The 13,131-nt window shown below is 37.1% G+C and overlaps 1 protein-coding gene across 1 annotated transcript; it reads left to right on the plus strand.

Moving 5' to 3' along the window:
- Positions 1-8,886: 8,886 nt before the first annotated feature.
- LOC149199813 (disease resistance protein Roq1-like) lies at positions 8,887-12,696 on the plus strand. Its single transcript, XM_089402537.1, has 4 exons — positions 8,887-9,673; positions 9,804-10,893; positions 11,030-11,410; positions 11,550-12,696. Exons 1-4 carry the CDS (start codon positions 9,144-9,146, stop codon positions 12,498-12,500), a joined length of 2,952 nt encoding a protein of 983 aa, XP_089258663.1. The 5' UTR covers positions 8,887-9,143; the 3' UTR covers positions 12,501-12,696.
- The last annotated feature ends 435 nt before the right edge of the window (positions 12,697-13,131 follow it).

The following is a 13,131-nucleotide window of genomic DNA, read 5'->3' on the forward strand; positions in this document are numbered from 1 at the left end:
CACATTGAAATGGCATAAGATTATATATAGGTTTGTTAATTTCAATTTGACAAATCCCTTTCCCGAGTTGCACTAATTGTTTTTTGTCCTATTGCAGGTGCTCCCCATTTGTTCATTGAAGCATATACAACTTCAACTAGTAGCAGGGAGAAAATGGTTAAATATATCTTGAAGTTCCTCGAGTTTCTGCTACTATTACACCATGGGGTTTCTTGGTAATTTAATTAGTTTTGTTGTAGTTTTATCGCCTCTCCACTATGGAGGAACCATGGTATTTTTGGATTTTACTTAAAGCTAAAGTAGCTAATATAATTACCTCTTTAATACTCGAATCATTTGCTTCTTATGGAGGTTGTTACGATTGATTTCATGGTCGAATATACCGTGTGTTTGTGGAATCTTAAGATATAAAAGTTCTATGTGGTATTCTTGTTTTTGCTTGAAATTCATGGCCATACTCTTGAGATTTATTTCTATACTCTTTTGTACATTTAATACTATTAGATGAATTAGTAAAGAGGGAGACCTGACCGACGGCCGAATCATTTTGGCAACCCTGGTCTCAACTCCCTCACTTCCTTCTTGTTCAGAGTACAGATCATATTTCAGAATTTTGTATTCGTGTTAAAGAATGAAACCCGTCCAGGATTAATATTGTAAATATATTATCTGGATTCTATTTATTTCATTTCTCTGTGTATTTCCTATGTTGTTGTGATTGGTATGAGGTTTTATATCTATTCATTTCTTTAATTATTCCTTCATCGGGGTTGTTCTTAGTTTCTGCGGAAATCTTTTCGGGCCTCCGAATTAATTTTTTCTAACGCTCCGTAGAGATCCGACCTCCCTCTTCGAGCTTCTCGAACTAAGATTATTATTGTTTATCCCTACCTTATTGTATAAGGTATCCAGTCTTCTCTCCCCTACACTTAAGGTCAGAGTTTAATCCCCATGATTTTGGGTCAACAGGACATGTTCACGGAATTGATACCATTGAAATAATTACCTCAGTCAAGGACTGAGACAAGTTCTTTGCAAGTTTCGATTCAGTTTCATTTAACTTCCAGCCCATGTACAGTTTGATTTGATAACCAATTCAAGAACTTAGAAAAACTTGTAATTAAGTTAAATGCTTGTTTCAATCCTATTGTTTCGGTCTATGATTTGTCTTCCACGGGTTACAGTTAAATATACAAGCATAGATTCATTTACCTTTAAGAAGTAAAAAGAACAAGTAAGATCATAAATTTGACTACACCATGTAAATTTTCATTTTCCATCTACAAGCGTCTAAGCTTTTCTATGATTGTTGTTACAATACAATCCTCCTGACTAACTATTGTTTCTTGAGTTTCCAACAACATGACTTCCACGGTGGTATCTTCTAAACAACAAAAATTACATCCATCATATTTCATTCGCAAACCGTAAGATCCAATTCCTAGTTAAATAAATCTACATGCACAAATACTTATCTGTAAGTTTTCAATCTCTCAAATTCCACGGGGCTGAGACTGTTCCTCCCAACCTTGAGAAGGGAAATTGTGTCCACTTCTTCCCCCTAAGCTGCTGCTCCAGACAATAGATAACAACTATATTCTAATGGAAGACCTCAAGACCTCAGTCCATTATGTCCTTTCTAATCTTTTTAACAGAGTCTATCCACTGGTTCTCACCAGCTCAGGATCACTCTGATTGGCAATATTCTACCAATGTTTCCATGTCTCTTTTCTCCTCTTTCTCCACAATGAAAAACAGAAACCCTTTCTTTCCATTGAGAACCTCTTTTATCTCCAGGAGAGAGGGGTGTAACTGTTTTCTTCTAACTGTATGGAGGTTAGAGTTTGTTTACTGGTCTTCCCTTAAGAGTTCTAAGATTTCACTACTTAATAAAATAACATTACTTAAATGTTAACATAAGTTCTTCTAATTTCCACATGAAAAATGTAAATGTAATTATAAGTGTAAATGTAAATGTAATTATTGGTAATTCAACTATCACTTTGGGTTGTTACACACATAGTCTTCACACTGGGTTGTAGAATGAGCATCTCAACTCAATAATATATTAATATTAATATTAAATTTAATATTAATATTAAATTTAATGATGCATTTTACATGGCATGATAACAAAATTTATAATAAAACTACATCAAATTAATATTTTCAAATTTTACAACTTTGACTATAAAGATTTATGTCTTTAAAAATTGTAATATATCCATAGAAAATTACAACTTTGACTCAAAATATTTATGTCTTTAAAGATTTTAATAGATCCATAGGATATGGCTTTTCATTCATTTTACAAATATTTAATTAAAAGAAATATTAAAAGATTTTGGAGTAGGATTTTCATTCTTTGTGTTGAATTGTATTGTAGTTTTTTTATTTATATGGTTATTTTCATTTTTGTTTTGGGCTGACATTAATTTTTTATTTATTATTATTATTATTTTATTAGAGACGTGACATACTTAAACATGTTGTATAATGCGCCTCTTGGCGCAATTACAATTTACTTATCTTTTAAATTGTAAAATGAAATGATATTTTAAGGTCCACGAGACTAAAAATAGTCTATGAGACCATTAGTTCTCTATTTTTGGCTTTTTGCAATTCAATCCTTTTCCGAATCAAATTGATGATGAGCTGACCCAACCTTCCAACAATCCCCTCGCTAAAAACACTATGCCAAGAAATTGATGCTAATATGTTCTTATAACTTTCTTTGATGTCTTTGAATGCATCACATTCCAAAATGAAATGTTTTTCCGATTCCACAGCCCCAGACGTGCAAAATGTACACACCCATTCTTCCCAAGCTTCTTTAGGCCTTTTCCACCGTCCTGTTTCACACTGAAGTTGATGTGAGTTGGTCCTTAATTGAGCAATAATAACCTTTTCCCTACACGAAATGCTAGCTCCAATGAACTCTTTTTGTTTTAGATCAAGGGTTGAATTCCTCAATGTAATATTTATTCTTTCTACCCAACTCTTTTCCCCATACATTTTTACAAAACTTTTCCATAACAAAATCCTTTAGATCCTTGCTATTTGTGGGACAGGAATTGAGGTAGATATTCCATTTTTGCATCCATGTGTAGTTTTGTTTCATCCATGTTTTATTTCTTTCACTCATGCCTTCATTGAATATAACATTAAGCCATCTACCTACTCTCATTTTCTCAATTATTTTTAGATATCTTATGACCCACACCACAGAAATTACTTCAATGTGAGTTTCTCCTGTTTCACTCAACATTATCTCATAAGGTACTGAACTTTTTATTTTGAATTTGCTCATGATTAAGCGTTTTTGGATTTTCTCAATTTGTTTCCATTCTGAGATAGGAGTGCTGCTAGCCCACAATTCACACCCATATAGCATCACTGGAAAAACTACGAGTCCAAAAAGCACTTTAATCGTTTTCCAATCCCATAACTCTGCCTCTCTACATCTGTTTTGAAGAGCATATAATGCTTTCCACCCTCCTAAAATTCTCTTCTTTTTGCAATCCTCCTAATTGAGTTTGTTATTGAAATCAATCCCAAGGTACTTGTACTCATTTACTTCTTTAAGAATGTTGTCTTGAAAGAAAAAATTATGCTCACTTTGCTTCCTTTTATTAGAAAAAACCATTATTTTGGTCTTGCTAGTGCATCCCCACTGCTCTACAAAATATCTCAAGGGAATATAATTGCATTTGCAATACATGGGCTGATTTAGAAATCAATACAATATCATCAGCATATAAAATAATCTTTATCACAAACTCCCCCAACCGAACACCATCTCCACCTTGTAGATTTAGTCACTCTTCCAATTTATCAATATATAGGCCAAAAAGAGTAGGGGATAGAGGGAAACCTTGCTTGACTTCAATGTCACTTCTCAAGCTTTCTGAAATACCTGCTGAGGTTCTAATTTTGATTTTCACTTCTTCATAAATTCTATGGATAGCGGCTCTATAATGCACAAGAATTTCAAGTTTCCATTATACGCCACAACTTATCCTTAGGGATTGTGTCAAATGCTTTTTTGAAGTCAACAAAGTAGAAAAATACTTCTTCTTTGTCCTCCCAAACCTTTTCAACAATGTGTCTCAACATGATACCATGATCTATTGTAGAATGTTTCGGCCTAAAACCCACTTGTCCTCTTGCCCTCTTTTCTTTTACTTCTTTCCACTTACTAATTTTGTCTTCTACCATGCTGCCAAAAAGCTTTGCAAACAAAGGATTGATCATAATTGTTCTATAGTTGGATGGCTTATTAATGTCTCCACTTTTAGAAAGGGGTATTTCTAGGCTAGTTGTCCAGTCTCTTGGGAATCCTTGCTGAATGATGTTGTTGAATATTTCCATGATGTGCGGTGCAAGAGCGTTCATTCCCCATTTTAGATACTTTGCTTGAAGTTCAACCAAGTCCTTTTCCTTTCCTGTTTTCAAATTCTTAATTCCATTCTCCACCTCCTGTAATGTGAAGAGCATTGAATTTGTGTTAATTCCATTCTCCCTTGCATATTCAAACCAATGATTGGCTATAATATTCTTTTCAATTTGCTTCTTCCTTGGTTGTAGTTTCTGCCAGAAAAGCTTTGGATTATTCTTGCTTAAATATATTAACTCTTCTCTCCTTGTTTGCATGAATTCATCTTTTTTCCTTTTTAGTATCTTCTTATATAACTTTACATTCATCTTCTCCTTTCATGCCTTTTTCAAGGTTCTCCTTGCCATTTTGCATTCCTCATCAAACCAAGCATATACAGGAAAACAATTTGATTCTAATTTCCTATTTTTTGCTCTTTTGCACTTCTCAAGTGCACTTTGAATTATATTTGTTAACTCATGACTGTTGAAACTTTTGAAACTAGTTTTATCCTTCCGAATCAATCTCTCTAACATTGTCTTGAATATAGTACAATTTTATTGCGTTAGAAGAATTTTTCTCCTTGATAGTGATTGTCGAGAGCATTGGGTTTTCCTCCTATGCTCCCTTTCTTCTAACCATGATAACCTTATATAAATTGGTTTATGGTATGATTTAAGTCCCAAATATGCTCTCCAATACTAACTTCGTCTATCTTTTCTATCAATTTTTGTGAACACATCACATAGTCCACAACACTTGCCCCATTGTATGTGTTGCAAGTGAAGTTCCCATACCTTTTCCATCTATCTAGACAATTTCAAATAATTAAGTTGAAATCCCCACAGAGTGTAAGCAACTCCTCTCCAAAATGATTGCTAACTTTGTCATCTTCTGAACACCTCACCCACTGGGGATTATCCTCTTCAGTGAGCCAAATAGGATTGTTATCATCTTTGCAACAAATAATGTTAGCTTTATTATTTGTTGTTCTAGCATTGAAATCTCCCACTAAAAGAACTTCTCCCTGCTGAGAGTACATACAAATATATTGTTTTAAAGATACATACGGATCCTTGCTATCAAGCACCTTATTTTTGTAAGTTTTTGAGACTTGAGGGGCAAAATAACATGTTGCAATTCTTATGTGATTCTCATTCTCTGATATTTTCAACCACAAATATTTATTATTTGCATATTCTTTAATTAACGGAATGTGTTAGCCTTCTTTTTCTTTCACTAAAACTAGTATTCCCCCATACCCTTTGCCATTTTTTGCTACCTTATTCCAAACTACCAACTTCAAATAACCGTAAAACACAGGAGTTTTGGAACCATCATGCTCATGAGTTTCTGTGAGACAAATTATGTCTCTACCTTCCGCAATAGGCCCTAACCCAGGTCCCCTCCTCCAAGGGTAACCTCTACAATTCCAACAGACTAAACTTAGGTAGACGTGGGTAGACCTAGGTAGACTTGGGTAGGCCTGGGTAGGTAGACCTGGGTATAAGAAACAACTTGCACATAACATATATTCCTATTATCAAATAAATTCCCGTTTCTTTGAAGCTTAGCTAGCAATATGGGGAACTATTGGTTATTATTTTGGGGAACCATGTGATATTTGCATGTGGTCAAACTCAGTAATTTTTACCCTTACTTTTTCCTAGCATAGTCTAAATAGCCCACAATTTAGCCCAGAATATAATGGAAATTTCGGCTAGAATATGACAAAATCTAGCAAAAGTTTTTGAAAATCTGGGTTACAACTGTCAAAATTCAGGATTTTGGGTGCCCTACGGGTTCTTGATGGTGCTGAATCCCTTTTCACCATAAAAAAAAGGATTCAAACACTCCAACATTCTGATTTTTGAAAAAAAAATTACTAGATTTCGTCAAGAAATCTATCGTCCGGGCGAATTTGTGGCATTGGTAGACAATACCTTCTCCTTCCATCGCACTGGGTACCCAATCTTGGTTTAACAACCGCAAATCCACCACAATCCCATGGAAGAACGTCCTTCTTCAAAGCCACAACTCATAATATCGGGCTTCTTCATAATACCTCAAAATTATAGCTTTGGCTTATTACATGAACTAAAGACGATGGAAACTACATACCACATTGGCTTTTGTCACCTTCTTGTATAGAATTAACCACCATACACACCAGACTTATTGTCTCTGAACTTAACTGGTAGAGGGTGTGGGCTCAAGAAATTGATTCAGAACAATTTTTCAACACTGCAGTGCAATGACAAAATGAAATCTCCAGTGCTCGGTCTTCCTTCAACACATAGAACATTTTTAATGCAGAAATTTTTATGACAACATCTCAATTTGACTGATCAAATGATAGAAAAGGTAGGGTTGACCATCATCTTCAGAATAATCGAGACAAAAAAGAACTATAATAAATTGAATGGTCATAACAATGCCTCTTTCTACTTTTGGTCCATCACTGGCCAGACAAAGATAATAATGAAGACACACAAGCACTATCATTTATATCGAAATTACACACGCATAGCTGAGTGGGAAAACTATTCAAACAGATGTTACTACATTTCATTTAGTGCCGAATAGAAGTAAGCTGATATGAAAAGAAACATTTGTAGATCCAAAAACATTTCGTTGTGATGTCATGACCGATTATTTAATGGAAATCAGGGGCAAGAGGGCACTCATTGCAACCCCACATACCTGATGAACAATGCGACGACCACATACCTTTTCACTGGAAGTCACACTTGACCATCTCGTTCTGTTTGAATACTCCAGTGTCCAACATGCACAACGAGGAACGAGGAGTCAAAGATAGGCTCGTTCTACCACAATGTGTTGACAAAGAATCTCCTCCAAGATCTCTTGCCCAATGCTTTGGATGGCCACAAAACTAGTGACTTATTCTATTTGACAAAGTAGATTAACCATGCTTTGATAACATTGTAGGAGACATAAATTGGAAAATGAAATCAACTCTATTAAGATATCTACTCAAAAAAATGATGTACAATGTGTACACATTAATACAATATGAAAACCATTGATTCAATTTCCAAGTTTTCTTGCACTTTAATAACTAATCTCAATAACACACCATAACCGAAATCATGACAAGAGGATAAGTGTCTAACACTTGCTTGTTTGCTACGAGTCTCAAACAACAACTTATTTAATTAATAAAAATGTAGGAGTGTTATATAAAGATCAAATAGTTTTGGTTCCAAAATGAATGAATCAATAACTTCTGGAACTAAAAAATAAAATAATTTATATAAGGATTATAATATAATAATATTGAGTAGTGGGGTTAAAAAAAAGAAAAAGAAAAATGTAATTACATATCTTTTAAATTGTATGTAATATAATAAAAATCTTATTGCTTTGCATTTCACAACAGTAAGAAACAACTCATAAGCATGCAATCAATTTAAAAATTACAATTTCAACAAATTTAGCATGCAATCAATTTAAAACTTACCATTTCAACATATTTAGCAGTGGCAGTATTTAAATCATATTTTTTTCCAACTATTTAAAATTTTAGAATTTGATAACTATAATTTAGATATACAAATGAGAGTACCCAAAACCTTGAAATTTAACGGCTGTAATCTAGATATACAAAAATTCATATAAAATTTTATCAAAATTTCACTGAAATTTCCATTATTTTTGGAACAAATTTACAGGATGATTAGACTATGGCATTTTTAATTTTCATTTGACTATAATACAAGGCTGTTCAAAGGCAACGACGATATCACTTAATGCTGGTTCGGTCCGTTACACGTGTCGGCAAGTGATCGTTTTGCAGGCTTTAACACATAAAAAGAAGATAAATGGGGAGAAACTGACCTGAGTTAGTGGAACGTCAATTCCATGTCTGCTTTTACAGTTGGCCATTTTACGAGGTCCAGCTTTTCTTGCATGCAGAGTATCAGCTTTACAGTTGGCCATTTCAGGAGGTTAGCTTTCCTCTCGATCATGCCATATACCTCTGGAAATGTTAAAGGTGGAGGTGACATCTTTCCTTTTGAATGGAAGATACGTGTCAAAGTTTCATTACCTGCAATAAAGTGATGTGAAAATTCCCTCTTCCAGACAAATCACTGTGGACGCCACACGCAAAGAGAGGAAAGTCAAAGTTATTTCAAGAAAACAGGAAAGTTAAACCATTGTGGACCTCACGGAAAGAGAGTATGGCCAAAGTTAATTCTCGGAAACACACCAGAAAGTTAAGCCCCACGCATTGAGATTATTGTGTAAGTTTAGGGAAAAAACATGAAAGTTGAACCAGTGTGCACCCCCACACTCAAAGAGGGAGATTCGCTGTAAACCATTAACGGTGTGGACCCCACGCGCAAGAAAGAAAGATTCGCTGTAAACCATCAACCGTGTGGATCCCACGCACAAGACATGAAATTCCACGCGGTTCATGTGTGCGCCTACCACTGCTGTGTTAAAGTTAAAATATTCTATTTTTTTCCCTGCTAAATGCGGTGGTGGTGCAAGCATCTGGCAGAACGAAGATCTATACATCTCCGCACTCCCAAATTTTCTCCCCTTACGATCCTCTCCACATTTTCTGGTAGGCTCTTGAATTTATCTCCACCCTCGCATTTGGCGTCTCAGTGGCTTCGGCTTTCAGAGTTTCCCACTTTCTATTTCTATTTCTATAACCATTTGGCATTCACATACCCAACGCCTCCATCCTCGGTTCCCAAAAACCACTCTGAAATTCAAATTGATTCCTGCAACTACGATGGACGCTTCTGGCGCCTCCTCTTCCTCTGCTGCTGATCCCATCAACAGCAGCAGCCACGGTGTGTTTATCAACCACCGTGGCCCCGACACCAAGAAGACCTTCGCTAGTTATCTCTACCGTCGTCTTCTTATACATGGATGCAGGCCCTTTTTAGACCAAGAAGAATTGGAAGTGGGATCCAATTTTCCTTCCCAAATAGTCGACACTATTCGAAGTGCCTCGGTCCATGTGGCCATCTTCTCTCCCACTTATGCGTATTCCGAATGGTGTCTGCATGAACTCTCTCTCATGTTGGAGTCCAAGGCTCCTATTGTTCCTATATTCTACCATGTCGACCCTGCTCACCTCAGGTGGACAAAAGGAGAGTATGCTAAGGCCTTCAACGAACTCCAGATGAAGAAAACGGTCGACCCTCAAACTGATGAAGAGAAGCCACGATATGACTCTGACATTCTTAAAAAATGGAGAAATGCTCTTTCTACTGTTGCAGACACAAGTGGCTTTGATTTGGAACGCAAGTTTAACGGGTGAGACATTCAACTCCTTCTCTATGGATACAATATATATAACGTGTAAATGAATTCGTTATAACATGTGTATGATGTTTTGGCTATGGTTTCAATTGCTTATTTATTTGGTTTTCATTTGAATGACCAGCGACGAGGGTCTGTTGCTAGATGAGGTCGTCAAACGTGTGGTGGAATTAATGGCCGAAAAGACTCAGTTGTATGGGGCCAAGAATCCCACTGGTCTAGATGACAAAATTGAAGATTTTGAAACTACAGTATTAGCACAGCAACACACCGGAGAAGTTCAGGTCGTGGGCATAGTCGGCTTAGGCGGAGTCGGCAAGACAACTTTGGCCATAGAGTTTTTCAATAGAAAGAAATCACAGTATAATAATTCTTGCTTTTTATCAGACGTAAGAGAAAATGCAAGAATCTCATTACATTTGTTGCAGAGTCAACTTTTGAAGGATTTGTTTAGTGTTGATCGGCAAATAGACAACATTCATCAAGGTACAGAGATGGTTAGACAACTTCTCTCATCTTCTAAAATATTTTTAATTTTAGATGACATAGATCATGTGAACCAGGTAAATGCCCTTTTACCGGCTATAAATGTCTTACATAAGGATAGCTTAATTTTGATTACATCTAGGGATGAAGGTGTCCTAGTGAGGTCAGGGGTGAAAGAGTCATCTATGTATAGGTTAACAGGCCTTCCTTACCAACATTCGCAAGAACTCTTTTGCTCATATGCCTTCTGTCAGCCATATCCACACCCCGAATTTGATAAACTGGTAAAGAAGTTTCTAATGGCATGTGATGGATTGCCCCTATCGTTAGTAGTGTTTGGGTCACTTCTCTCTGGATATAACGACAAATCTCATTGGGAGGCCATACTTCGCCGATTAGAACTTCCCAATGAGATAAAAATTAAATTAAAAATTAGTTATGATGAACTTAGCCATGAGGAACAACAGATATTTTTAGATATAGCCTGTTTTTTCATAGGAAAAAACAAAAATGGTGCCATAACAGTATGGAACGCGTCAAGGTGGGAAGGCTCGCTGGGGTTTAAAAATTTACAGCTCAAATGCCTTGCAAAAGTAGACGATAAAGATGTTATACATATGCATGATCACCTCCGTGATTTGGGAAGAGAAATTGCAGAGACTGAATTCCCGCGCCGTCTTTGGCGTCCCACCGGGAACATTAATGATTGGCTGCACCAGCAATCATCTGTAAGTCCTCAACCATTCAAACTTTTAACATAGTTATATTTTTTCCATAGAAATCTGTATACAGTTCTCAACTTCTCCATCGGTTTACATTTTCAAAATAATTAAATTTAACCATAGCAAGCATCCGCATGAACAGGTTATAATGGAAGCACGCGGAATCAGAATGCTTCCTCAAGGGGATAGCATCGAACGATTGGAGAGGAGGTCACAAATGTTGGCATGGTACCAATGGTGGAGTCACCAAATGTTGGGGAACAGCGTGATATTGAAGCTTCGCAATACACTGTCCAATAAACGTTATCGTTTTCATGGTTTTGATGTCATGAATTTCCAACTTGTTGAGACTCAAGGGGATCTTTTGGATCGTATTTTGCGGGTGCGCTCGCCAAATCTCATATGGCTTTCCTGGCGTGATTGTCCCTACAAGTGCATACCTTCGTGGATTACAACTAAGAATTTAAGGGTTTTGAGAGTGGAGGGGGGTGTATTGGAAACATTATGGCAAGGCAAATGGCAGGTAAATCTAAACTGTTTGAGTTAAAGTGTGTGGTCAGTCGCTATTGATATTGTATAACAGGGTCTCCAATGATTTCTGACGGTTTTCCTCACGAGAATCATATATATCTTTCTTACATTCTAAAAGCTTGGTCTTGCAGGCACCTTTGCAGTTGCAGGAATTAGAGATAATTAATGCGAGCTGCCTCTCCAGCATTCCCAAGTCCATAGGGCAGCTGGAGCACCTGGAAAGGATCGTCATTCATTCCTCCTCTTTTGCTAAATTACCAAACTCTTTTGGTAAATTGAGGAACCTCCACAGCTTGGACCTGGTTTGGTCCAAGAAGTTGGAGAGGCTGCCAGATTCCTTCGATAGCTTGACGAACCTCCACAGCTTGGACCTGCGTGGGTGCGAGAAGTTGGAGAGGCTGCCAGATTCCTTCGGCAGCTTGACGAACCTCCACAGCTTGGCCCTGGATTGGTGCGAGAAGTTGGATAGGCTGCCAGATTCCTTCGGCAGCTTGACGAACCTCCACAGCTTGGGCCTGGTTGGGTGCAAGAAGTGGGAGAGGCTGCCAGATTCCTTCGGCAGCTTGACGAACCTCCACAGCTTGGACATGGGTTGGTGCGAGAAGTTGGAGAGGCTGCCAGATTCCTTCGGCAGCTTGACGAACCTCTACAGGTTGGACCTGGTTTGGTGCAAGAAGTTGGAGAGGCTGCAAGATTCCTTCGGCAGCTTGACGAACCTCCACAGCTTGGACATGGGTTGGTGCAAGAAGTTGGAGAGGCTGCCAGATTCCTTAGGCAGCTTGACGAACCTCCACAGCTTGGACCTGTATCGGTGCGAGAAGTTGGAGAGGCTGCCAGATTCCTTCGGCAGCTTGACGAACCTCCACAGCTTGGACCTGCGTGGGTGCGAGAAGTTGGAGAGGCTGCCAGATTCCTTGGGCAGCTTGACGAACCTCCACAGCTTGGACCTGCGTGGGTGCGAGAAGTTGGAGAGGCTGCCAGATTCCTTGGGCAGCTTGACGAACCTCCACAGCTTGGACATGCGTGGGTGCGAGAAGTTGGAGAGGCTGCCAGATTCCTTGGGCAGATTGACGAACCTCTAGCTTAAACGTGAGTGAGTGCTACAAATTGGAGAGGCTGCCAGATTCTTTCGGCAGCTTGACGAACCTCCAGAGCTTGGACGTGCTGGGGTGCATGAAATTGGAGAGAGGCTGCCAGATACCTTCCGCAGCTTGGTGCAGTGAAGAAGTTTTTCTGTATGTTTTTTAAAATTTTATATTTAAAAACCATTTTAGTTGAGTGTTTTTATTAAAATGATTTCTATTAAATTTGACAATTATTTATATGCTTTTTAATTTTAAATATTAAAATTATAACATTAATAATATTTTTTCTGATTAAAATATTTTTTTAATAAAATTAATTAGAATAATACTTTTAAATTAAATTAATTTATTTCGACGTTTTTATTTAAAACTTCTTTTCCCATATATAAAAAAATGTATTTAATCTTTAAAAAACATATTTCAGTATTAATATAAATACAAATAATTAATTGGAAAGAAATTTAGCATAAGTAATAAAAGCATAGGTTTCGTGGTCCAACTACCTAGCTTCAACGCTCTCTAGACCGTTAAGCTGGCCCTTCCGAATCAGTCAAATCAAATGACCTCACTCGTGTCCACAAAAATACATATATAATTAAAAAATATTTAAAATAATTACAAAATTCTA

The sequence above is a fragment of the Pinus tabuliformis genome, chromosome 2_1 (assembly GCF_031772625.1).
Source record: "Pinus tabuliformis cultivar Carrire ecotype Pingquan chromosome 2_1, CPIR1, whole genome shotgun sequence".
Taxonomy (NCBI): domain Eukaryota; kingdom Viridiplantae; phylum Streptophyta; class Pinopsida; order Pinales; family Pinaceae; genus Pinus; species Pinus tabuliformis.

Bases quoted from the DNA above. Each gene is read 5' to 3' on its own strand.
- LOC149199813 (XM_089402537.1), top strand. From the start codon at position 9,144: ATGGACGCTTCTGGCGCCTCCTCTTCCTCTGCTGCTGATCCCATCAAC. The intron at 9,674-9,803 runs GTGAGACATTCA...TTGAATGACCAG, and splicing joins TTGGAACGCAAGTTTAACGG to CGACGAGGGTCTGTTGCTAG. The intron at 10,894-11,029 runs GTAAGTCCTCAA...CCGCATGAACAG, and splicing joins GGCTGCACCAGCAATCATCT to GTTATAATGGAAGCACGCGG.